Below are 26729 nucleotides of genomic sequence, written 5' to 3' on the forward strand. Positions count from 1 at the left end.
ATGAGACTCAGGTGAGATGTGGGTTGGACTCTGTGCAGCCATAGCTTCTGCTGAACTCTTAGCAAACAACACAATTGAGGAAGCAGTGCAGACGAAGAAAAACCTTTAAGCAAGTCATTCAGAACGCTTCCAGAGATGCTGCTGGGAAATAAATCTCGTCCCACCTCTGCTGCAGGCAAAATCGAGACCCGAAATGTACCCAGGTACTATAATTTTCTATACTTGCCTTTGTAGTATAAGGATTCTCACTCCCATCTTCAGGCTGATCGAGCTTTTCCCCAACAGCTCTTGCTGCCATTTGTTCTTCTTTGTTGCTCATTTTGCTTTTCCCTCAGTGTAAGGACCAGAGTTTATGTTTGCAGGTATTACTAGTCATGTCTATTTGTGCTCTTCTTCTTCTTCCTCGGGTGTTTAGTGATTGTTTGCTGTTGCCAGGAGAGAAAAGCAGTAGTGCATGGTGGCATCATGCATGAAGATGCTTATAAAATGAACATGAACCATATCAGTGTCTGTCCTTGGGGACTAATTATTTTCCGTTTTGATGAATGAAATTGAAGGGTTCAGCTGACTTTCATTTGATTATCTTTGGCCACCTGATATCATTGGGTGAGCAAATCTAATCTGGGAGGTTTAAAATTGTCTCTGTCAGTCTGGAACACTTAAATGAAGAAGCTCAAATGTAAAAGCAGTTGTTAAGAATATCAGCCGGATGTAAGACCTCCTAATACAAATCTGCTTGGAGTCTCTTTAAACATATAACTTAACGTATAACAAGCATTTAATCCCAGCACTTGAATATAATCTATGACTCAGTATCTATTTAATCTATGACTCAGTGTGCACATTATAAAAAGCAGGACTCTGTTTATTTCAGCTTTTCACATATACATTACAGCACAGTGAAATACTTTCTTTGCACATCCCTACTTTGGAGCTTGGAGTCTGAGCACAGGGTCAACGATTATAATTCACCCATGGAGCAGGGCTTGCTCAAGGGCCCAACAGTGGCAGTTTGGTAGTGCTGGAGATTGAACCTCAAACCTCTGATCAAGAACACAGAGCCTTGAGCCACCACTGTGTTTCTTCCACCAATTGTCATCCATAGACTCTCAATTTTGCTCTATTCATCTTGTTTGCTCTATGTTACTTGTCCCTGTTAATAAAAAGCATCCCTACAACCTGGTGCTACCACCACCATGCTCCATTTTTTATTTTTGTTGTTTGTTTTTTTACCATTTTTACAGAGTATCTAAATGCTATTTTATATGGAGTTTTAATGGTTGCCTTCTGAACAGTTTCTCTTATGTGTGAAGATTTACGATATCTGCACAATTAGGTCAATTTTCAGTTAACTTCTTTACAGTTTTTTAAACTATTTATAACAGTCTCTCCTCTTCTGCTGTCTTCTGTCCGAGCTCAGACCTGTGCATGAAGCCAATGCATGCAGCTTGACAAGGCAATCCCAATGTAGAGGTGGAAATGTTGTGTTCCCAAGGGAAAGATCTGACCTGAATGAGACACGTTCTGAGAAAAGCCCAAAGCCAGAGTGGCTGGAAAGGGAACTTCTAAGGCAAAAGCACAGACGACATTCATTCACTTATGGAGATGATGAGAAATTCACCCAGCACCATGTCCATGGTCCCTGCATCTCTAGATTCAAGGTAAATTTGTAAGTTGTTTTACTGTTTTCTGTAGCCAGTGTTTTCACTGTACAAGGTAAAGTAATTTATATTTTCCGTATCTTTTAGATGGCTTGCCTTTTATTGCTATGATAATATATACTGTATGGCGGCTCCACCTAGATAATACCTTGTAATGCCAAGTTCATGACTTGCAGCCTTTGTACACCAATAAGGTACCAGCTTCTCTTACATAGTGTTCACCTGTTAGGCATTACAACGATTAAGATGCAAAAGATGTTTATTAGGTGGACACAATATATTTTTATCATTTATTTTAAAGTTCTTTTGGTTTTAAATATCCAAATTGTTAATCCCTAACCCATTTTTATGAGTTTTTCCTGATGATTTATGCTGACTTGATACTTGTTGAATTAATGCCAAAACAGAACAGATGGGGTTTGCATCTAAAGTACATCATGAACACCAGCAGCTTCATTGCTGCTATTTTTGTTTCTTAGATCAGGGTTTATTCCAGTCTTCTATCTGGCTGTGGACCAAGTCTGGAAAAAAATGAAATGTCAAAAAAAGCCTAGAAGAGCTTTTTTAATAGCTCATAATGTATAACCAGGATTTAAGACCTCAACCTTTATCTCACAGAGCGAATCTGCTTGAAGTTTAACCTTGTTGCCAAGAAGGTCAAATTATTAATAATTTATTAAAAGTAACAATTACTAATTCCCACTTATTAAACCAGTATGTATATATAAAACCATTTAAATTTTGTTAAAAGACCATCCATTTATTCATCTACAAATGCAATGGTAAGAAAAAACATTTTGAATCCAGTTAGAAATTCATTCATCCATTCAACCATTTATCAGTTGACCGGTCAGAAAGTCAAAGGGGTAAATCCATCCTGACCATTCACTGGAATGGTGGACACAATATATTTTTTTAATTTATGTTAATCCCTAATGCAATTTTGTTTATTTTACTTTAACTTACACTTATTTCTCATCTGTCTCTATTCTGAAAACTAGTTTAAATTAAAGAATAATTAAATAACTTATATGCCAGAGTAGGGGGCACGGTGGCTTAGTGGTTAGCACGTTCGCCTCACACCTCCAGGGTTGGGGGTTCGATTCACGTCTCCGCCTTGTGTGTGTGGAGTTTGCATGTTCTCCCCGTGCCTTGGGGGTTTCCTCCGGGTACTCCGGTTTTCTCCCCCGGTCCAAAGACATGCATGGTAGGTTGATTGGCATCTCTGGAAAATTGTCTGTAGTGTGTGATTGCGTGAGTGAATGAGAGTGTGTGTGTGTCCTGCGATGGGTTGGCACTCCATCCAGGGTGTATCCTGCCTTGATGCCCGATGACGCCTGAGATAGGCACAGGCTCCCCGTGACCCGAGGTAGTTCGGATAAGCGGTGGAAAATGAATGAATGAATGAATAAGCCAGAGTAATCCTAGAATAATCTCAATTAACCTGTACAGATATACTGTCTGATTTCCGCAGACATGACATAGCCGTTATTTCATTAGCTAGCTGAAGAGCATGTTCATCATGTTCTATCTTTTTTAACACACTAGCATCTTGACAGAATTTATTTGTCTTCATCTTGTTAAATGTATAAACCTTCAAACTTGACCGTGTATATAATATAATTATACTGTATACTTACTTTTTAATTTGATCATTATACATAATTACAACACTTTTGGAATTGTATACAAACTAAACAAGACAACTCCAAAAATATTGGAATGACAAGGCTACTTGTGATCCACACTGAAGACATTTGGGTTTGAAATTTTATTGATATTCATTTTATGATATTTACATCTAGATGGGTTAACAACATGGTACATGACACCTTTTGTTTAAACACACTCTTTTGTTTAAGTGATTAAAATATAGGATTGTCTGACTGTCAGGTTGTTCTTGCTGCTCAGGTGTGCCCTGATGGATTGATTGTATAAATAGCTAATAGCTCTGGACGTCTGCTCTTGGTTTAAGCCATGGGTTTCACCTGTGAAGACTGCATTTGTTGCTAAGCATAAAACAAACATAAAGATCAGTCAGCTGAGTTTGGAAGAAAAGCAAGCCATTTTGCAGCTAAGAAAATGGGGAAAATCAAGCAGAGCTTCTGCTAAAGATGTAGACATTGGCAATTGGAATGTCCCAAAAACAACAGGCACTGACATCACCAACAGCCTCCACAGAGCAGGGAGAACAACTATTTGATGAAGACTTTGGGAGCAGAAATATAGATGCCATACCAGAATCAGAAGACAAGTTGAATCAGAATCTTGAATCTAAAATATTTTTATTTAATTTATGGCCATCTGTTTCAACACCTTTGCTCACTTAAAAAAAATGTTAAATCTAGATATAAAATATCATAAAATAAAAGCTGAAATTCATCTTTTGGTCATTATATTTTTCTTTTGATCTCAAGCTCAAATGTCTTCAATGTATAACAAAAAAAATTAAGCGTATACTTTTTTTTGTTATTCATTGCAGTTCCAATACTTTTGGAAGGAAATCTAATCTTATAAAGGTAATTAGCAAATTAACATAAAACCTATGAATTACCCATAACTGTGTTTCTCAGGTCAGTGAGGTGATGGTTTGTGCACTGGTTGTGTATCATTCCTATTTCCTAAGCCTTAAAAAAAAAAAAACTAATAAAGTGTTATAAGAAAAGATATCTAGACATAATCGGGAAATAATTGATTGTTTTATTTGGAATGTTTAATATGTTTATGCAACTTTCTCAAGCATCATTTTTGTAATATTGTAATATAATGTTTTTTCCATAATTTCTATGTTAACCTTCATGAGTTCAAAGACCAAAGAGAATCAGTAGACATGTGACTGCGTGTCATCTCTCAATAATTAATGTCATGAACCTGTTTGACCCAACTGTGCTTTCCTTCCTTTTCTTTGTTAGCTTCTCACTAGATAGGTTCATGTAAAAAGGCAGGCCATTCTGTGCCTTTACCAAGCATGTTTCATTGTTAATGATTTGTTAGACATGTATAATATGTACTATATGCTACGGTCCAGTCTTTTCTGTCTAAATGTTTCTTGCAGCTAAACCGAAATGCCACGTTGCTAGGAAACCATGTCAAATTGACAAAGATCCTATTAACAGAGATATTGTCCTTTTTGTTTGTCATGGCTGCTTCCATAACTACAAAAATCCTTGAGCCGCTGCCGCCACATTATACCTAATTTATCCAGCCAGCGGGCCTCCTGAAGCGTTCGAATTTCAATACATCTCTCTGGTGGATCTTTACTTATCTCTTGTTCTTTCTTGTTAAATAGTGCTCAGAATTCATTAATTGGCTGGTAAGCGCAGATTTTTATTCACCGTGCAAATTTGAAGTGTATGTTTTTTATTTCTCTGCAGCGCTCCTGTCCCACTCACCTTTGGTAAAAATAACTTGAAATAAATCACAGCTTGTTAAGGCAGAGAAAAAATAATTGGCTGAGATCACAGACATGAATGTGTGCATGCTTGAGCTCATGCACAAATCATTTTTTAGAATTGTTCAGGAAAATCTGTATTGAGAAAGGAACATTTAAGGTACTGGTTTTGAATTCAGTAGTCTTCATGTAGTCTTGTGTCTCAGTGTAGTCTTGTGTCTCAGTGTTTGGTGAAACGGCATCATTAATGAAAAAAGTATAAGATTTATTTCTTGGCTGCAGATCGAGCAGAAGGTGTCCCTTGAAAGTCTCACGAAGCTGAAAATGGCATTCGAGGTATGGTGGATAAAATATTTTCATATTGTGTGTAATATTTTTGCATTACAATAGAACTGACATGGGTGTCTTTTTGGGCAGGAGTTTGAAAAAGCTGGCACCAGATTTTTGGATCTTCGTAACTTTCGTCTTGTCATTAAGAAGTGTTTGGGTTTGCGTGCCATTGTAAGTCCCAGTGCATTACCGTCAAGTCATTTTTCTCTCTGTGTATGCAAATAACAATTCAATTCTTTTCAATATGTCAAAACATTTTGGATTGTATCTGCTCTCTCACTCGCTGGACCCTCTGACCCCTTTAAAAATGCCACAGAATGATGCTCAAATCCGTGAGCTCTTCATGAAGATTGATTACTCTGGACGAGGCAGCATTGGATGGGTATGAATATTACAAAACTATTTATATACAATTCACATCAGCTTAAACAGTCAAAGAAGTGAGATTTTTACCTAATGTACTGTTCCATATTCTTCACACACTCTCATAATAAAGGCATCTCAAATACAGAAAATTGCACAAAAGAATTTATAATATATGAAAACAATACAGATAAATTCATATGCCTCCATGCCAAAATATCTGATACGACTAAAATAGTCACTGAATTAATTTTAATGAGTGTTAAAATATTTTAAAAAACATGTATATTTAGTGTTGTGTTAAAAAGAAAAACAATTAAATAAAGATAAGGATAAAGGAATAATTTTTCACAATTATGCCCATGTAAAGCTGTTGCCGCATCTGCTCCTTCATGCTGGTCTTTTTATGCCTGCATGCAGTTTTTACACTCATAATATAATTAAAACACATTTTTGAAGGATTTTCAATTAATGCTGCCAAGTATACATAAATGTTCAAATAAAACAAACAAAGAAACATACAATAAAAGTCTGAAGCATTTGTAACTGCTATAGTTATTAATGTCCATTGTTCATCTCATGACTTTTCACAAAAAAGCCCAAAGAAACAGTATCTAAGTAAATTTATGAATACTGTGACATAATCTTACTCAGTTGAATGTAAAGGTGGAAGAAAATATTCCTGAACAAAAAAAGAATGGTAAAATTATCTACACTTATATATACAGAAGTATTGAAGATTAAAAATGTATATTTTAAAGGATTAAAGGTGCTTATTCAACAGTAGTTTATTTTACTAAGCAATCAGTCATAAAGAAAGTATAATGTTGATCCAGACAATCCTAGAACCTCAGTAGATGATTAGCTAATGTTTAGTAACCCCTTTGGAATGAATAATAAGAAAAAAAGAAAAAACTAGCTAAATAAGCTCAGCAAGTAACAAATGTAGCTAAATTACATTACTTTACTAGCTTATTTCACAAAGTTAAAGTTACATTAACATACTTCTTTAGATTTGGTAGCTAAGTTTAAAGGTCAGTGTTTTCACATACAAGGATGAACCTTATCCTGAATGCATATCCTTTTGGGAATTTATTTTAGTAAGAATTCATTTTCAGTAACACCTGATTAAAGTAGAGCTTTCAAAAATTCATTCATTCATTCATTCATTCATTCATTCATTCATTCATTCATTCATTCATTTTCTACTGCTTAACCAAACTACCTCGGGTCACGGGGAACCTGTGCCTATCTCAGGCGTCATTGGGCATCAAGGCAGGATACACCCTGGACAGAGTGCCAACCCATCACAGGGCACACACACTCTCATTCACTCACGCAATCACACACTACGGACAATTTTCCAGAGATGCCAATCAACCTACCATGCATGTCTTTTGGAGGCGGGGAGGAAACCGAAGTACCCGGAGGAAACCCCCGAGGTACGGGGAGAACATGCAAACTCCACACACACAAGCGGAGGCGGGAATCGAACCCCCAACCCTGGAGGTGTGAGGCAAACGTGCTAACCACTAAGCCACTGTGCCCCCATTCCAAAATTCTACTACATTATGAATCTAAAAACAGATTTATCTATAAAACTTCTTTGGGACAATGTATATTGTTTAAAGTGCTATGATAATAAAAAGAAAGTAAAACAAATATAATTTATGTTTTTGTTTAGGATGAGTTCTGCACATACATGCAGCTGGAGTACACAGAAAAAGAAGAGTCAGTGGTTCGAGGTAAGCAGGCAGCATTCACTTTGCCAGCCAGTATGAAGCCCCTCACTCATGGTGAGCCCATTCTGCGGATCCATTCCACCCCTGATGGATCCATAGTGACTGTGAGAGAAGATGGGACAGTCAACTACTGGAGCTCCAAACTTCAGCTAAGGAAGAATAAAAGTGTTTTTGTGAGTAACACTTTTGCTGTTCTTTGATACAGTATGCTTAGTAATAATAAGTCAATGTGACATGACAACATTGATATTCTAACACTCCCTAAAGAACTTCAGCACAAAACATGTCCAAGATTGCAAGACACAACCAGGTGCTTTAGCAAAAAAGATGCTTATTAATCCAAGATTCTATGAATTATAGGTTTGAATATTTTGTTTACAGATTACACAGATTAAACTCACATATTTCAGTATTTCAATATATCAGCATACAACTTCACATTTACAAAGAAGATAACATCCAGTGGCATAATATTGAAGCAATGTTAATTTAAATCTTGCAAAAAAAAATTTTTTTTAATTAAAAAAATCCTCTAAACTATTTTTATACCCCTTAAAGCTATGTACTTTATCTCATTTGTGCTTTCCTATAAAATCATATTTAATCATTTTAATATCTTTTGTTTTTCTTCACGAATTTCTTTTTTTAATGTTATTTTGTGTTATAAACCATGAGCAAAAATATTTGGACACCAGACCTAAAACTATAGGCATCAATGTGAAGTTGGTCCCCCATTTGCTACTATAACAGCCTCCACTCTTCTTCTAGGATATCTATCTACAAGTTTTTGGTGTCTGTCTCTATGAATTTGTGCCTGTTCAGTCAAAAGAGTGTTTGAGAGTTGAAGCACTGATGTTGGCTGAGAAGGCCTGGATCACAATCAACATTCTAATTAATACCAAATGTGGCTATGCAGTTGCTCGGCCATTGAAACCCAATTCATGAAGCTCCCGGGTGACAGTTCTTGTTCCAAGGTGGCTTCTAGAGGCAGTTTGAGACTTGATGATGCAACAGAGGATAGGTGATTTTATGCACTACATGCTTCAGCACTCGGTGTTCCAGCTCTGTGAGTTTTTGTGATCTACCGCTTTGGAATGAGCTGTTGTTGCTCCTAGACACCTCCATTTCACAATAATTTCACTTACAATTGACCAGAGCAGCTGTAGAATGTCAGAAATTACACTGAGTTCTGAAATTTCACAGATGGCACCAGATGACAGTTCCATAGTTAGTCACTGAGCCCTTCATTAGGAACCATTCTACTGCAATTCTACTGTTTGTCTATTGAGATTTCACAGGATTTTTTTGGCTTTTAGAAAGGTACCATATATTTCAAACAAATAAAATTGTTTGCTCTCTGCTATTTATGTATTCCTATTTTATCAAGTATGAAAGACCCATTGGACGGACACCAAAATGGGCCACAGATTTTATCACAATGCCTCAGTACAACAAGCTGATCATTGGAACAGGGTGAGTTGTGGTTGTTATCTTCATTTACGTGTTTATTTGTTGTACAAAACTTATCTTAAGACAAAATGCAATGTAATACACAAATCTTATTGATTCCTCTTTAAAGGAATCATTCAAACATTCTGATTTGGTTAAAATTAGGTTGATTGCAAAAGCTTATATTCTTACTGTCCTTTCCATTGATGAACATTTATCTAGTTTCCTGAGGATGTCCCTGAGAGGTCAGTTTATACCTTAGAAATGGTCTTGTGCTTGAAATATTCATATCATTTTCTGTGCCTTAGGGACAGAGAAATCCAGCTGTATGAGCTTTCTTCACTCGAACCTTACTGTCAGATAAACTCCCTGGAAACCATGCCTCTTAAGTTAGACTACTGGTGAGAATATTTTCAGAAGCATATACCTTATGAGATCATTTTTCTGGAAGATTAAAAGGTTGTTAAAGGAGCCCATAATGCAATATACACTGCTATAATGCAATATATACTGCCTTGCTTTGTAAAGCTATTATCCATTTCAATATCCTTTTAATAAAAAGCCTTATACCTGCTTGTGAGATAGCGGATTTACTGTATACTTGTCTTTATATAGCTATACTGGCCCTGATGAATGTGCTATCATATATGGTGATAGTCAGGTAAGCTCAGTTCTAATGAATACACATTTAGGATGAAGAGCAATGAAGTTCTTGGCATTAGTTTGATTAATTATGTAGCTTTTTCATCCTAGGGCTGTGTGAATATCATACTAATGACATCTGTGGGGGAGACACTGAGGTAAACATGCATATTAATTATCCTCATCAAGTCACACATGGTTTCATATGCAAAATTTAGCCTTTTGAGATGATATATTCTATATGGATAAGTTCTAATATATACATAGAGTCTTTAACCATGGCTTGAATGTTGGTGTGAGATAAGCTGGGTTGAGAATTATAGAAAAGTTATTTCACAAATCTCTAATTTCCTGGGATTATCACAAACAGTAGTCTCTAGAGTTTATTCATAATGATGCAAGCAAGTGAGTAGCATTTCTGCAGGGAGAAGTTCCATGAGGTTTCAAGCTGGGGTTAGGGTGAGCAGGTTCACAGATATTCCTATTAAAGTAGCTATTCGTATTAAAGTACAAACAAAGACATATATAAATACAAAGAAACATTCACATAAGGTCATGCTACATATTAGACTTTTTTCTGTCCCAGAACATTGGGTGGGAAAAATTGGGAGGAAAAAAAGACATGTTGTCAATTGCAATTCACTTCACAGGCAGCAGAGGATGCTAAACTTACAAACTGTCCCTTTAAGTATAATTTTATAATACTTTCCCTATAGGATGTGGAAGAAATTGGCAAAGGTTGAAAATGTGCCCAGTATTGGCATTGATTATGCAGTCCAGTCTCCAAATGTGACATATATTAGGTGGAAAGTCCATCAAGACTGGGTAACAGAGGTAAGAGATTATATATATATATATATATATATATACATATATATATATATATATATATATATATATATATATATATATATATATATATATATATATATATATATATATATATATATATATATTATTTGTATGTGTGTAATACTATGAAGAAAATTTACTGGAGCATTTTATGTAGCATTGCATTAAATATATACCAATAACATAACAGAAATGTATAGTGATAAGTTGGTGGAATCTTTGTGGATTTTTGGAAATAATTGGAAACTGGGATTACATTATAAAAATGCTATTTATTCCTTGTCATTTTAGTTGAAATATATTAAAAGCATTCCTGCCATTGTGTCCACGTCAAACCATGAAGCCTCTGCTCTTGTTATTGGTAAGAAATAAAATGAACCTCTGTTTTGTTTTGTTCATCCGTAATGAGCACTAGTATGAGCTTTGACTTTGAGTGATTTAGACAGAATCTATCGCAGACAAAAGGTTGCTTTCCACCACACTGCCTGCTGGAACGGAGTGATTATCATCTCCCTTTAATCCTTAATAAAGTCTAAAAATAGTGTGTTTTTTAAATATATATTTTTAGTCTGGCCTTACAGAACAGGTCTGCATTTATTTTGCAATTAAACCATTTTATTTATTGCCAGTCAAGAGAACTGTCAGGTACCTTGATGTAATTTAATTCCAGTTAATCTCATTTGAATAGCATCCCATAACACTGAAAAGGGGCTATGAGTCACCTGGTCCTCTGTGCATGCAGAAAATTATGCACGTCATTATACTGTATGTGTCATCATGTAATACTTTTATAGAGCATAATCACATTACTTTTAGGTAAATTACATCTAAAACTGTTCTTACTATTTTTTCCAAGGTTGCATTCGTCCGTCCACCAATGTTGAACAGCAATTAAAAGAGATTAAGGAGATGTGGGGGGTTGAGGGTAAACCAAAAAAAGCCACACTTAGCTTCAGCAGCCCACAGCTAAGAGCACCATGTGACCAGACAGTCTTTTCTATATATAAAGGAGTCAAGACCTTTGACCTCTGCAAGAGGCATAACCTGCTGGTGACAGGGGGGATGGACAGAATAATACGCATGTGGAATCCTCATGTTCCAGGGTGAGCACCTGAGTTGTACAGAAAATAATAATGACTCTTACCTCTGACTCTAACTGGTCCTGTGATGTTATAATGCATGCGAATAGTGGATTTTAAATTAATTAATAACTAGGATCTTAAATGACAAAGTATAAGAATTGATAGTAAAATGTACACATTGGACAAACACTATATACAGTAGTACCTCAATGTTAATATATCTGTATATATCTGATGGCTGCTCCAAATATTCAAATACTATCAGAATATGAGCTCTCAGTTGGAGTGCTCTGCTCATTAGCATCCCAGAGCACAGGGGGGCTTTTTTCATTTTATTATTTTTTTTTTAAAAAATGTATTACCTCCCTGTTCTCAGGATGGCAGCAATGTGTTTGATCTTTCTCGGTTCTGAATAGTTGTGGCACATCTATGTTTAATGCTCTGCCAATGATAGGAGGCCCACAGGCATTCTGAAAGGTCATACTGCTCCCATCTTCTATCTCTGTATCTCCTCAGAGGACAGCCGCATTTTCTCCGTCTCCACAGACAACACTGCCAAGGTGAGTGAAAAAATGGAAATTTTGTTTTTAAAAAAAGTTTTTAGCACAATTCGAGTTGCAAATGTTTATTCTCATAAGGATTAAACTGACAAACAAATTTGCCAGTAATAAGAGATTTGAGTTAAAGAAACCATTATGGCTCAAAAATGCCTCAAAACCTTGAAAAGAATGTAGAATTTGTTGTCATATTGTAAGTCAAGCTTTTCACAAATCCCCGCTAATACATTCAAAATGTAGCTATTAAAGAAGATGCATTTCTCTTGCATAAAAGTCACAAACAAAATGATTCACAAGAGTTTTAAATACATTTATTTTCTAATTATTTATCTAATAATTTATTTATTATTGTTTCACATGGATTTTTTTGCCTTGCGTTGAATGTATTTTTTATTTTTCACATGCTTACTTGAACTCAGTGTGAAATTCCATGGGATAGCATAGTGAAATGCATCTTGACGTTCTTCACATGATCACATACAGTATTTTGTGCCAAATCGCCCGTGGAAAACACTGTACTGTATGATCACGTGGAATGTATATGATTTTATTGTAAATATGTTTTGATCACACAAGCAAATGAAGAAATGATGTATGTATAGGTTTGTATATCCCTATGCTCAGTGTGTAGTGGCATTCAGAAAAACAGAAATATATTGATCTATACTAGATTTGTACAGGTGAAAGCTGGAAGTGTTTTTTTCTTTTCTTTTCTTTTTTTTTTTTTTTTTTTGAAAAGATATGGAACATCCAAGATCAGTGCTGTCTGTTTGATGCCCACCCAAAAGCGAGCTGTGTGCGGGGAGAGCTGTCGGCCTCCCTGTATTTTATTGGAGTGAAGAGCCTTTATGTAGCCACCGATTCACTCTTCTTACTCTCCCTCAAAACCAAGTAGGTTCTGTTGTACAGTATGCTTACTTATAAACAAAATATAAAATGTATTTATTAGCACAAAAATAAAATTGTATATTGTCTTTGAAAAGCTTTTTATGCCACCTGTTTTGATAGAAAATACTATATTTATTATACAATATACTATAAAAACGATATTTCTATATTTTATACTATAAAAAAGAATGTCTATAAATGCAGTTTTCTCAATTTTGGGAGTAATTAGATTTGTGGTTGGGATAAAATATTTATGCTCATGAATATATTAGAGCGGAAAATGCCCAAATTTCTTATAACTTTTTTTACTCTACAAAAATTGGTTCTTTTTTCAACATTTTTTTATTGTTTCTCATATGCTTTTCATGAAGTACTTCTCTGTAATATTTAATATTTAAATATTTAAATTATATTTAAAAAAAAAACAACATTTGTTTATTTAATAACAATTACAACCATCCACTTCTCCTAAGGATGTCATAGTTGTCTGTGACTGGGGCCCCAAGAGAGCCTAATTGGCCCTGCTCTCTGGGTGGAAAGAATGTCTTTCTCCTCTGTGGATCAGAGGGCTAGGCTAGCCAACTGTGGACATCTATTAGCTAACTTAAACAGCAGTGATGGGAATTCTGGCTCTTTTCAGTAAGGAAAAATCAATTAACATCTCATATACTATGAATATGAGAAGATTCTTTCTACCTCTGGTAAATGAGAATTGAGAATTCAATGGTGCTGTGGTAGAACGCAGTACTTACCTTTAAAGTATCTATCTTTGTAGGAACTGTATAGAAATCAAACTGTATGCCTGTATTTATGTTGTGAACTGAAAACATAAAGGTGTGCTTTATTTATCTAGATATCCTGATACCTATTTGCTTACTGCGATACCTATTTGCCTACCACAGCACCATTGAATTCTCAATTTTCATTTACCAGAGGTTTTGAATTTATTTTCTAAAAGAACAGATCTAAAACAATAGTTTCTTGCTTCAAGGGAAATCACAGGTTTATCTTAGTGTGTTTTTTCTAATCTGTTTTTCTACACTAACAACTCATCCACTTGGGGCTTAGATGGCACATGCTCCACATAATTACCGGTTAATATTAAACAGGCTTTTTGGCAGGAGTCTTCAGTGTGAACTCTTTGTAACAGTAGAGCAGTTACTTTAATATTTCTGCCACTGGAGTAGGTAAACTGTTCATAGCTGCCATCACATGAATAATAACTTACATGAATAATGCTACTTACTTTGGACATTCAACAATCAATATCTTCTTCTTCAACTTTCCCGTTACGGGTCGCCACAGCGAATCATCTGTTTCCACCTAACTCTATGGCACTTCCTCTACCCTCACACCACTTAATGTCCTCATTTAACACATCCATATATCTCCTTTTTGTCCTTCCTCTTGACCTCTTAGCTGGCAGCCCCATCTCCAACATCATTCTACCAATATAACCATCTCCCTCCTCTATACAGGTACATGTCCAAACCATCTCAGTCTATCCTCTCTGACCTTGTTCTCAAAACAGACAACCTGAGCTGTCCCCTGATGTGCTATCCTCATCACTCCTAAAGAGAGCCTCAACATCCTCATCTCTGCTACCTCCATCTCTGCCTCATGTCTTTTCCTCACTGCTACAGTCTCTAACCCATACAGCAGAGCTGGACTCACTACTGTCTTGAACACCTTTACTTTGATTCTTGCTGAAACTCTTCTGTCACACAACACTCCTGGCACTTCTCCACCCACTCCAACCTGCCTGCACTCGCCTCAAACTCTTTTCCACACTCTCCATCACACTGGACGGTTGACCTTAAATAATTAAATTCCTGCACCTTCTTGATTTCAGCCCCCTGTAACCTCATTGTCGTACTTTCCTCCTCTAGTTCATACACATGTATTCAGTCTTACTACTACTGACTTTCATTCCATTCTCTTCTTTCCAGAAGAGACCTCATCGTATGCTTTCTGTTTGGCCTTGGCTGCGTCCTTCTTCACTCTGCACTGCAATTTGTGATCCTGTCTCTTTTCTTCAGTCCTTTCTATGTCCCACTTCTTTTTAGCTAGACATTTTCCTCTTACACATCATAATCCAATGCTGCCTACACTATCTGAAACCACCACTTTGCAGTCACTAATCTCTCTCATATTGCCTCGTCTACATAGAATGCAGTCTACATGCATACCTTCACTTGCATATGTAACTCTATGTTCCTCTCTCTACTGGAAATAAGTGTTAACTTCAGCTATTTCCACCTGCTTAGCAAAATCCAACACCATATGTCCTTCTAGGTTCCTTTCTTTAACACCAAACCTGCCCATCACCTCCTCATTACCTCTGTTCCCCTCACACACCTGCCTGTTGAAGTCTGCTATAATCACTACTCTCTCACAACTGGGAATACTCTCTATCACTTCATCCAATTCACTCCAGAATCTCTCCTTCTTTTCTAACTCACAGATTACTCGTGGAGCATAACCACCGATGACATTCAACATCACCCCTTCAATTTTTAACTTCAAGCTGATTTCCCTGTCTGACACTCTTTTCACCTCTAAAACATTCCTCACAAACTCATTTCTTTTCCTATTCACACCATAATAAAACAGTTTGTATACCACTCCAATACTACATACTTTGCTCCGCTTCCCCATGGTCTTCTGCACAAAAAATATCTACATTTCTTATCTTCATTATGTCCACCAGCTCTCTACCTTTCCTTATCATTGTACCAATGTTAAGAGTCCCTATTCTCAGACCTATACTCCTGCCTTTCCTCTTCTCTCTCTGTCTACAAATGCTTCTCCCTCCTCTCCTTCCTCAACCAACAGCGGTCCAGTTTTTGCCGGCACCCTGTAGGTCAAGAGTGCCGGTGGCAGTCGTTGTTAACCCAGGCCTGGGTATTGCAAAATTGACACTTTTTGCACGGATACCCTTCCTGACGCAACCCTCTTTATTTATCTGGGCTTGGGACCGGCAAAGAATTCACTGGCTTGCAACCCATTTGGTTAATGGATTAACAAATGGATATTGGATCCCACTGCTACACTTCAGAGGTGGTAGTGGCTTGAGTGCTTAAGGCTCTGGGTTGTTGATCAGAAGATTGGGATTCAAGTGCCAGCGTTGCCAAGCTGTCACTGTTAGGCCCTTATGGATGGCTGAACCTGTGCTCTGATCCCAATCTCCAAAGTTCACTGTGCTGTATTGTATATGTGACAAAATAAATGCTTCTATTCTATTCTATAAACTGCTGAAAGTACTACTGATATATATGGAGTTAAATAAAATGAACTATTATTCAATGCGCTCCATTTTTCTTTGTGTTTATCAGCTCACAGCCTGAAGGTAGCCATATTGTTTCCCATAAGGAGGCAGTGCTGTGCTGCGGGTACAGTCAGGAGTTTCGGCAGGTGGTGAGCTGCACCGAAGCATCAGTGAGTACAAATGAGCTTTCGGAAACACCTGTACAAAGCAGACATCCCTATGCTGATGTGATGAGGTACTGCCATGCACTGTGTGTGAACAGCAGTGTGTTTGATGACGCGCTGTGTACAAACAGCAGTGTGTTTGATGATGCGCTGTGTGCGAACAGCAGTGTGTTTGATGATGCGCTGTGTGTGAACAGCCTTGTTTTTGATTATGTTAGGATAGGACTGTTTATTCTGAGACTTTAAAAGAGACTGAATACACATACCAATAAGTCAGTAATTTTCTAGCTAGGGACCTTTAACCATACAATAAATTCCACAGACTCAAATGTAATCCAAATGTACAAAAGTCACAATCAATATACAGTATAAATACCGTTAAATACACTCAATATAAATACTGTTTCTATTTTTAATGAGTAATAAAGCTTTTTATTCCTGAAATGTTTTTAGACTATGTTCAGTCTGACTTTATTTATAATAGGCTTATGTGTTTTTTTAGTCATAAAAGCTGGGATTAATTTCATACAGTTAAATAACTCAAATAATGCCATGCATCACAGAGTCCCCAGATCCTATATTGAGAACCACTGTAATAGATTATTGTGTATTGGAAAGCGGTGGCTCAAGCGGTTAAGGCTCTGGGTTGCTGTTTAGAGGATTGGGGTTCAGGCCCGTGCATGGCCAAACTATCCTTTTAATAAAGTATACACCTACTAAGAAAACTAATACACAGAAACTGAAGCTATCAAACAGACAAACCAAAGTCAGGATTCTCTGATATTTACATTTACAGTTGCCTTATTGCACAAAGTTTCAATGGAAAAAAGTGAAATACCATAACAACAAAATCATCAGACAGGATCTAGCTAAATATTTAATGGGCATAAAGTGATCTTGGCATTTGTTGTAAATATTAAAGTTTGTCATGCTACTGTGTAGCTACTCCACACCGCTGCTTAAATTCTAGGTATAAAAACAACATGGGAATTACATTATGCTTTTGTGTTTGTTGGACTTCTTTTCAAACATAATTTGGTCTATTTTAGATTGTAAAAGTCTGGGACGTGGACACAGGAAGTCAGCTCTTTGAGTATGGAAGTGCTCACGGAGTTTCTGCCATAACCTGCATGGCGTTTGATCCAAAAGGAAGAAGGTATGTTTTTTCACCCATGTAGCATTTTATTTGTGTGAAATTACATTTTCCTTTTTTTTAATTCTTTCCACTTTTTTAATACTCTGTTTGTTTTAAAGACTTGTTACAGGTAGCAGAGATGGCTGTCTCAAAATCTGGAACTTCCACAATGGCCATTCCCTGAAGACACTGAGACGAGGTGTGGTAGGCTAAGTCAGTTGTAGGCTTGTAGACACGTAAGAAAATATCCAAAGTACCATAGTACATATCATACAGTAATTTGGCATGCTTACGAAGCAAAGCCCATTTATAATCTCGTCCTTACTCTTAACTTGTCTTCACCACAGAAACTGTGTTTGAGTAATGTTATTACATCCTAATTCAGCCTAATCCAATAGTGCTAATCTGGTTAATCAAGTAAACTGATTATCTGAAGCAAATGTGTCTAATTAGCAGAATTAGCTGATATTCTATAAGAAGGTATGTCTTCAGGAAAATGGTTGAATTATTGAATTTGAAATAAATAGACCCTTGCTGTACACTTTATTACTATATTCGGCACATACGTGACACTGATTTTCTGCAAAGTTTTGTTGAATCTGTAACCACTGTAGTCTTAGATATTTGTTTTTGACTGACAAGCATGGGATCTGATGCAGTCTTCAGCTGTTGAATCCATCCACCTCCAACTCTGATGTGTTTTAAGTTTCTAGATCCGTTTTGCTCACTATGCTTGTAAAGAGTGGCTGTGTGCATCAGCTAGAACCTGTCTGGTCATTCTCCTCTGATATCTCTAATCAACCGTGCTTTGGCTCACTGGAATTTTTTTATTATTTTTTTTATTTTATTTTTGCTTTCTGCACTATTCTATGCTAAACTGTTGTGTGTGAAAATCCCAAAAGACCAACAGTTTCTGAATTTCTGCCTGTCTGGAACCAGCAATTATGCTACGGGCATCGAGAATGAAATCACATCTTCCCTCATTCTGATATTTGATGTGATTATTATCTGACATGCTTGACCTGCATTGTTTATGCATTACACTGTGGCCACATGATTACCTTATTAAATATTTGCCTGACTGTCCTTGCATACAGCTGAACTATAAGTGTATTTTCACATATAATTTTATTAAAAAAAATTTTCGTGTGTCGATCTTTCCATATTATTCACAAGCTGTCGTATGAGTATTTGAATTCATATGTATAATTTGAGTATAATGACATTTTAATAATATGTAATTCTATATTATTTACCTATAAACACATATGAGCTTGTTTAAAATATATGTGGCACTTTTTGTAAGAATACTGTTAGCTGGATATCTGTCTAACTGGCACAACATTGCAGGGGACCACCATGATCAGCACACCAGCTCCCTGTAACTTAATGTAAATGAATAAGAAGGTTATTTGTTTCTTCACAGAGGATGAATGCCATGAGATCTGTGACTGCTCCTATCTGCAAGTGCACATGAACACGTGAGCCTATACATCAGCACAGCCTATTTATTTTCCCCTCTTATTTGTTTTTCACATTTTTAGCTGAATCATGGTTCACATTTATTCTGGCAGATTTGTGATGTCAGTTGGCTGGGGTCGAAGGATTGACGTTTACTTAGTGAGTATAAAGGCCCAAGGCAGACCAGCCTTCCCATTTCATATAAGCATAATTCCCCAGATGGCTCTCATAAAAAGACTGACTGCTGTGACCTGCTTCCCTTCACTGCTCTCCTGTTTATCGCTGTGCAGCGCATTTCCATTTTTCATTTACTGAATCTCTTGCACATCCGCTCTGCACTCTCTCTTCATTTTGCTGTGTATAATAAGGTATTATTCTAAACACTCTGCACAAGTTACAAAAAAAAAAATCTTATAACATGTGAGGGTGATAATATTGTAGAATATGTGCATCAAATTTATCCAGAAGTGGAATTTAGCACAAAAAGTCTTTAATGTTTCCAGTGATACAAGATGAATTTCCATTTCATCGCTTCTTGATGACCTGTTAAATTTCTACATTGAAAACACCTCAGGTTATGTATTTAATGCATTTTCCTTACAAAAGGAATGAGATGCTGTGTCATGGCAATGACATTTTGGGAATGCTTCTGTGAGTGCGGTGTCTAAAGCAGTACAATACAGTTCAAGCCACGGCCGGTGGAACAGTGCATTTGCTTATTGCCATGGGCGGCTAAATTTGTGGCCCAGGGAAGTTCTTTTACCACCTTTGGACCTCGCCATGTTTGGTTCACGTGTTTCCACCTGTGCTTTAGACACCACTCTCACAGACAAGTTCCCACACCACGACACAGCGTTGGATTTTCTCGAAAATGAACCACAGGGAATTCCTACAATGTGACAGTGAATGACATGACAGTGAATGTCACATATGTTAGAAAAGATTGTCTTAATTCATGCTTTTTCCTATTTGTATTACAACCTAGTCATACTGCCTAAGTAGAGATATTGGTAAAGCTGTTGAGGTCACCGCCATATTTTATAATGAGTTGTATTTTTTAGGACATACCTGATGACACTCATCATGTTCATAAGCCACAACCCTCATGGCAAGAAGATCTGGTAATAAACACACACATACATTTGAAAATCACTATTCCACTATCCTCAAATATCTTTAAGCAATATGACATATATTGACTTGATTGATTTATGAAATGTTTCATTTTTATTCAATTGTTGAATAGAAAAATGGGCACAAAGAGGACATTTTGTGTATAGCCCAGCGTCCTCCTTCTCTGATTGCTACCGGAAGCTATGACGGAGAAATCATCGTGTGGAACGTTGTGTCTGGACACATCCTGTGCCGCTTCCTTACACCTCTGCCTCCGCACACAGACCATGCTCAAGGTATCTTTGTCTTTTATGTTTATCATTAATAATCTCTAGTAATTTATAATATTTGTAGCAGGCTGAAAAATTCCTTTAATTAATTTTTTTCCTTTACTATACTTCTGAAAACCATAGGCTTTCCTAAACAGGAAAGGGATTCTCTTCTGCATATAATTTAGTTTTAAAATCTGGTTAACCCCAACAGACTTCCTCTATAACCAACTGTACTTATTAAAGGGAAAAATAACTTTATTGTTAAATGTTAAAGAATTCTATGTTCATGATGGACCTCTCTAATCACCTGAGGTAAAAGTCACTTGCAGCATTTAAACACATGCGTCGTTGTTATCTCGTGACTTGGCTGATCTCTATTTCAGGTGAATTAATTTAGTTAATCCAGTTCTGTTGACTAAATTTCATCTGTTCATCTGTAAATGCTTTCTTTTTCTTGATGATGAATTGAGGTACAGTAACTTCTATCTAAGAAATGCACACTTTACTTTATTTGACCTCTCGTATAAATATATCCTTATATTTACTGCTGCATTTGTTAAACTCTATTTATCCACATGAGCTTAGATTTGTTTTGCTAGAAATTGCAAAGTATATCATGTATGCCTATTTACTACAATTCTACAATTACTGCAAATATATTTAAATAAATATATATTTTTTTCATTTGGAATATATTGACAACATACTATATCTTAATATATTTTCTAGTTATATAGCTTTGAGAAAAAGCAAATCTTAAATAATATGTAAAATAATAGAATTATTAAATCTATTTCTAGGCTTTTCAACTAATTGAACTAGTTTCGTTCTGCTGGTGATAATGTAAGTTTAAGCATTTAGTTTTAAAAGAAGCAAAATGATCTGTCAGTAGAATATAAACATTTTAAGCTTGAAATGTTTAAAGGCATCCAGAGAAACGCTAAATAAAAGATATATATTTTTTTAAGCACTGTTAGACTGAAATCTCCTTTAGAAAACAAGATGTTGTGACAAGGGAACAAGCTGTTTGAGTTTGACCAAAATTCAAACAAGGACTCACACAAAGGGACCAAACATATATCTATTTTTTGGTAACAGAAAGTGCATGTATAATAGGTTGCTTGCAGTTCTTTAGTTCTGGCTCACAGGCTCTGCTCTCCAGACAAGCCTTCTCTCACACAGAGCTGTTTTTTAATAAATCACTTTTTGTGGTCTATTTTGAACTGGTCATTGCTGTGCTTTGCTTCCTCCAATACCCTGGTCCTTCACAGTGAGAACTCTACTCTGTAGGGGTGGATAGCAATGACTTTTCAGAATACATTTTTATATCATTTTGTGTATTTGAAGCTAGGGCTGTGCTGTCACACAGACCCTGGTTACACCCTGTTGTTTCACAGATTTTGTCTATCAGCAATGATGGGAATGGCACTCAACGAGAAAATTTGAAGTATATTTGCATTACGGGCACTGTTTATATATATAAACTACTTTTCTATGCACTCTATACAATAATTTCTACCTTTATTTTTATAAGATATTTTATGTTCCTTTCCTTTTAATTAAGTAACCATTTATGAGATATTTTATAATTCATTCATTCATTAATTCATTCATTCATTCATTTTCTACCGCTTATCCGAACTACCTCGGGTCACGGGGAGCCTGTGTCATCGGGCATCAAGGCAGGATACATCCTGGACAGAGTGCCAACCTATCGCAGGGCACACACACACACTCTCAATCACTCACGCAATCACACACTACGGACAATTTTCCAGAGATGCCAATCAACCTACTATGCATGTCTTTGGACCGGGGGAGGAAACCGGAGTACACGGAGGAAACCCCCAAGGCACGGGGAGAACATGCAAACTCCACACACACAAGGCAGAGGCGGGAATCGGACCCCCAACCCTAGGAGGTGTGAGGCGAACGTGCTAACCACTAAGCCACCGTGCCCCCCTGATATATTTTATGTTCCTTTTATTTAAGGAACCATTATTACAGGGGGAAAAATAATATATCAGTTGTTCTCCAATGTTTGCATACCTTGGAATAGTTTGCAAGATGTGCACCATTTTTTATTTATTATAGGACTCAAGTTAATATGTAAGGCATAGCAGAATGGCACAATCATCAAACAAAACATAACAAAAAAGAAAATTTGCATATCTTTAGTTCTTAATATGTGTATTGCTCCTTTAGCATCAAGGATGGCATGCAGTCTTTTGTAGTCATTTTTTGATCAGCGTTGTTTAGGTGAATTGAGTTATCATTAGGTTTTGAAAACAAAAAAATTTTGCATTATCAGTCATATTTTGCAAATAAATGGCAATGATTCACAATTTCTTTCAGAGTATGCAAACTTTTATACAAACAGTATATATATGACATCTTGATTTTTCTTTGTATTTGTAGCTGTGAACAGAAGTGTGCTGAGTCTCGTCTTCTTAAAGACTCGGGCGTTAGATCCCACCTTTACTTCAGCTGCATCTCTCGTGTCCTCTGGGGCTGAAGGTGAATTGTATTTCTATTGGGTAAAATATAAAATATGTAAAGGCTGCTGTGAGATTTCACCTAAAAGATTCAGCTCATAGTTTATCAGACAAAACACATTTTTTTTCAATGTTAAATGTTTAGATAGACTGTAATACTGGTTTGTGGATTGCATCAGTTTTTTGAAGCATAATTGATATTCTGTAGGTTATATTCATTTCTGGAACGTGCTGAATGCAGGAAAATTGTTGACATCTTTTAAGGCGGTATGTCTCATCATGTTTCTTCCCCTTAAATGTTCTCATAAGCCAATGAGAAAAATAAATGTTGACAGATTTGTTGATTTTCCAGTCTAGACACGAGCAGCAGGTCACAAAATTGGTTGTCACACAAGATGACAGTCTCCTCTTCGCTGCCGATCATGTCGGCTACATCTGTGTTTATGACATTAAGGAATTTGCTATCTCCAATGAACAAAAGTCTCTGAAAAGTAATGCTCTTTTCTTTTTGCTCAGATTTCCTGTAATATTGAATTGTGACTCTAAGGATTTCATTTAATAACCATGCTTTCATTCCAGCCATGAACTTCTGGCGAGCTCACATTAGCAGCATCACTGGGTAGGCTGAGCATTGTATTTATTTCTTACTGCTCGTGTTCTTTCAAAAATTGACAGCTGTACTGATTTACGTTTCTATTCAAGCTTGCAGATCATCGAGAATGACCAAATTCTGCTCACTTCCTCTCTGGACTGCACTGTACGCTTATGGAGCACCCATGGAGAGTTTATAGGTATATTTAATGCCATTTTTTAAAACAGCCTTCCTCATCTTCCTTTGTCTCTGGATCACTGTGATTATTCAATAGCATTATTATTGATAGGAGCATTATTATTGAGTTAGGATTGGTGTAAAGCATACATACACCTGTGAAGGAAGTGGTTATGTGCAAATCAGGATTTCCAGGTTGGATTGGCAGTTTCCTGTCCAGTCAGGGTTTAAAACCTTTCAATTAGACAACTATTATAAATATCCCAGTAAAGGGGAAATATAGGGAAAACATGTTCCCCAGGCTGTGTTGCGAGGGATCTTCAGTATTCTTTTTGTATTGATTTGCTGCATCCCATCCTTTTAACAGGGCTACTTACTTTATTTTGTCAGCCATATAAATCTGTATTTTATAAAAGTGGTATTTATATGGAGCAATAATTTTAGCTATTCCCACTGGGAAAAATATAGACTCTGCAGTTGCTGATGAAAGCCTTGATTTAAAAGATTCATCTGATGATTATTCAGAAAAAAAATCCCTCATCCTCATCCTAAAGTAAGGAAGCCCTAGAGGTGCTGAACTGCATCAAAGGTTAGCAAGTTATGCCACACATAATAAGCTGGATTTTGAAATTGAAGCAATAAAAAATTAGTAGCCAGTAGAACTTAAATAAGAGCGTGTGGGATAGAATAATATCTCCTAACCCTCAATAAGCAAGGAAAAGGATCACACAGTCAGTTCCAACTTCCAACTGGCAGACTTGGCAGCGTGAGGTGGCTTCCAGGAGGCCAGTCTGTGGTTGGCGGGCTCAGGGAACGGCATCCTCCTCTGTTTCATCCAGAATGCCTGCGTGGGCATTATTTTTGTAGCCGAACAAACACTCACCACCTTGAAAGCACCACACCCCATTCAGCTTCCTCTTCTTCTCTAACAGTAAAGAGTTTTTGCTCTACTGCCCCACTGCCATGTGCTTGCTGGCTATCCAAAATATGCGTGGTGCTGAAATGGTGCTGTTTATTCAGCACCACTGCAGTAGTAGTGGGAGGAGCGCTAAAGCAGGTGACAATACATGCTCTGCCATCACAAGGTATATACTCCAAACACTTTTGGAGACCTGAACATGCCTGTGTATACCTTCCCCCAAACTATTGCCACAAGATTTGAAGCACACGATTGTGCATGCTATTTTTGTATTCTGTAACATTGCAATTTGCCTTCATTGCAACTAAGGGGTCCAAATCTGATCCAGCATAATACCCCTGTGCACAAGCATGCTCCATGGAGGCAGGGTTTGCAAAGTTTGGTATGAAAGAAATCAAGTTTCCTGCATACTGCCCTGAACGTAAACCCATTTAACACTTTTGGAATGAACTGGAACACCCAATGTGCCTTAGGACCCCTCGCCCATCATGATCTCACTAATGCGCTTGTGGCTGAATGGGCTAAATCTGAGAGTAAATCTGGAATAGGGTGCACAACAAGCACATATGGAATTGCATCTCATGCATATTTACAACTGTCAAGCTACATTTGTGGATCAGAAGGCAGGACCGACACAGAATGTTATGCGTAATTTTGCTACAAACTGATAAAGCCGCATGCCAAATTTGAGCATCTATTAAGCAAGATGGAAAACACTAACTGAAAAACAATTTTCTACAAGGATAGAATGTATGACATTGTAATTACTGTATGTAATATATAATCTGTTTTTTTGGTGTTCCGTTCAACACTGATTATTTACTCAGCAGGGAAGCCAGCCAGCAAAATATTACAATTTCCAAACTAGGCTTTATGGAGGCATGTACAAGTTGCTCAGCTCTGTGTAGGATTTGCATGTTAATGTTAGCATGTACCATTTTTGAAATGTTACTTATCTGAAAGTATTGAATTGTATGCCGTGTGTGTGTGTGTGAGAGAGAGAGAGAGAGAGAGAGAGAGAGAGAGAGAGAGAGAGAGAGAGAGAGAGATACAGCATGCAAAATACATCTATATCTATACATCTGTATATTTATACACACAAATACAACAGGAACCTTTGGGCAGCCTGAGCAATGGAGCCTCCATACTGCATCATCATGGCAACACCCTGCTGTTCCCTATGAGGTTCTTGTAGATCCTCTGAGCATGCCTGCACATACTGTGCTCAAAGGCAAGACAACCTTATTAGATGAATCCAGCTCTACAAAAACTGAAGACACAAGCAGTGAGGTACCATCACTGAATTCCAATAAAATACATAGGATGCTAGAAGACTAAATATAATGTATGTGAGATTAAATGTATTTTATTATCTCTTTACATGTTGTTGTCAGTGTTATGGTGTGGTGTGTTTCATGATTCTGTCTATATCTTTAATGAAGCTTTGATGTCTTTGCAGTTGGATTCTTCCAACAAAATCAAATCCCCCTTGCCAAGCTATAGCGACCAAGACATCAGGAAAGAGATTAACACCTTTTTTCATCCTGAATGTGGGAAGAGGTAAGCTTGTTTCTTGCATGCATGTTAGCATTCCACTATGGTGAAACATGACCCGGTGTTCTGTGAACTGCTCTTTCCCCTCTGGCTTTGCAGACTACGACATGAAATATTCAAGCACTCTAACAAGTCCCTGAACCATGGGGGCCTTAAGGCTTACCACAGTCTGAGGTATTTCGAGGTTGTTAATGTCCCCACTACATATGAGAAGCCAGACCTCTCACTCGCAGGGATCGACCCCTTCAGAAGCAGCGCAGTGGATGAGAAGACTGCAGGAGATTGAAGAATACATGTGAAAGAATAAAATTACAACATGGATTATTCTTGTTGAAAGACACAAAGCAACACTAAGAAGGGGAGAACATGCAAAACTCCACACAGACACTACAGGAAATAAGCAGAACCCTGGATTAGTGAGGCACAATGATAATCCCAGATTATTTATACTTTTAAAGCTACTTTAAAATGTGCTCACTCTTAGCGTGCACTTTTCAGTGTTCATGCAAAAAGACACAAAAATGCAAAAATTGCTATTTTATTATTTTCTGCATTAGGCATGCATTTGATTGAAGATTTTTGAAAATAACATACAATAAACATAAACAATAAACAGTCATTG

The 26729-nt window shown here is 36.8% G+C and overlaps 1 protein-coding gene across 1 annotated transcript; it reads left to right on the plus strand.

Moving 5' to 3' along the window:
• Window positions 1–26393, plus strand: wdr95 (WD40 repeat domain 95). Its single transcript, XM_060888963.1, has 30 exons — window positions 1–11; window positions 1496–1661; window positions 5335–5388; window positions 5470–5553; window positions 5699–5764; window positions 7430–7660; window positions 8875–8960; window positions 9245–9337; window positions 9552–9597; window positions 9690–9736; window positions 10295–10412; window positions 10722–10791; window positions 11287–11533; window positions 11967–12072; window positions 12809–12960; window positions 16293–16395; window positions 17439–17545; window positions 17644–17723; window positions 18951–19005; window positions 19099–19144; window positions 20047–20106; window positions 20232–20394; window positions 22789–22887; window positions 23074–23132; window positions 23218–23356; window positions 23445–23484; window positions 23568–23656; window positions 25665–25843; window positions 26013–26113; window positions 26207–26393. The coding sequence occupies exons 1-30, from the start codon at window positions 1–3 to the stop codon at window positions 26391–26393; spliced, it is 3084 nt and encodes a 1027-aa protein (XP_060744946.1).
• The last annotated feature ends 336 nt before the right edge of the window (window positions 26394–26729 follow it).

Source organism: Tachysurus vachellii, chromosome 15, assembly GCF_030014155.1.
Source record: "Tachysurus vachellii isolate PV-2020 chromosome 15, HZAU_Pvac_v1, whole genome shotgun sequence".
Lineage (NCBI taxonomy): Eukaryota > Metazoa > Chordata > Actinopteri > Siluriformes > Bagridae > Tachysurus > Tachysurus vachellii.

Excerpts from the sequence above, each read along its gene's own strand:
- wdr95 (XM_060888963.1), top strand. Across the intron at positions 10,413-10,721 it reads ATCAAGACTGGGTAACAGAG|TTGAAATATATTAAAAGCAT; the intron begins GTAAGAGATTAT and ends TTGTCATTTTAG. Across the intron at positions 17,546-17,643 it reads TTTGATCCAAAAGGAAGAAG|ACTTGTTACAGGTAGCAGAG; the intron begins GTATGTTTTTTC and ends TTTGTTTTAAAG.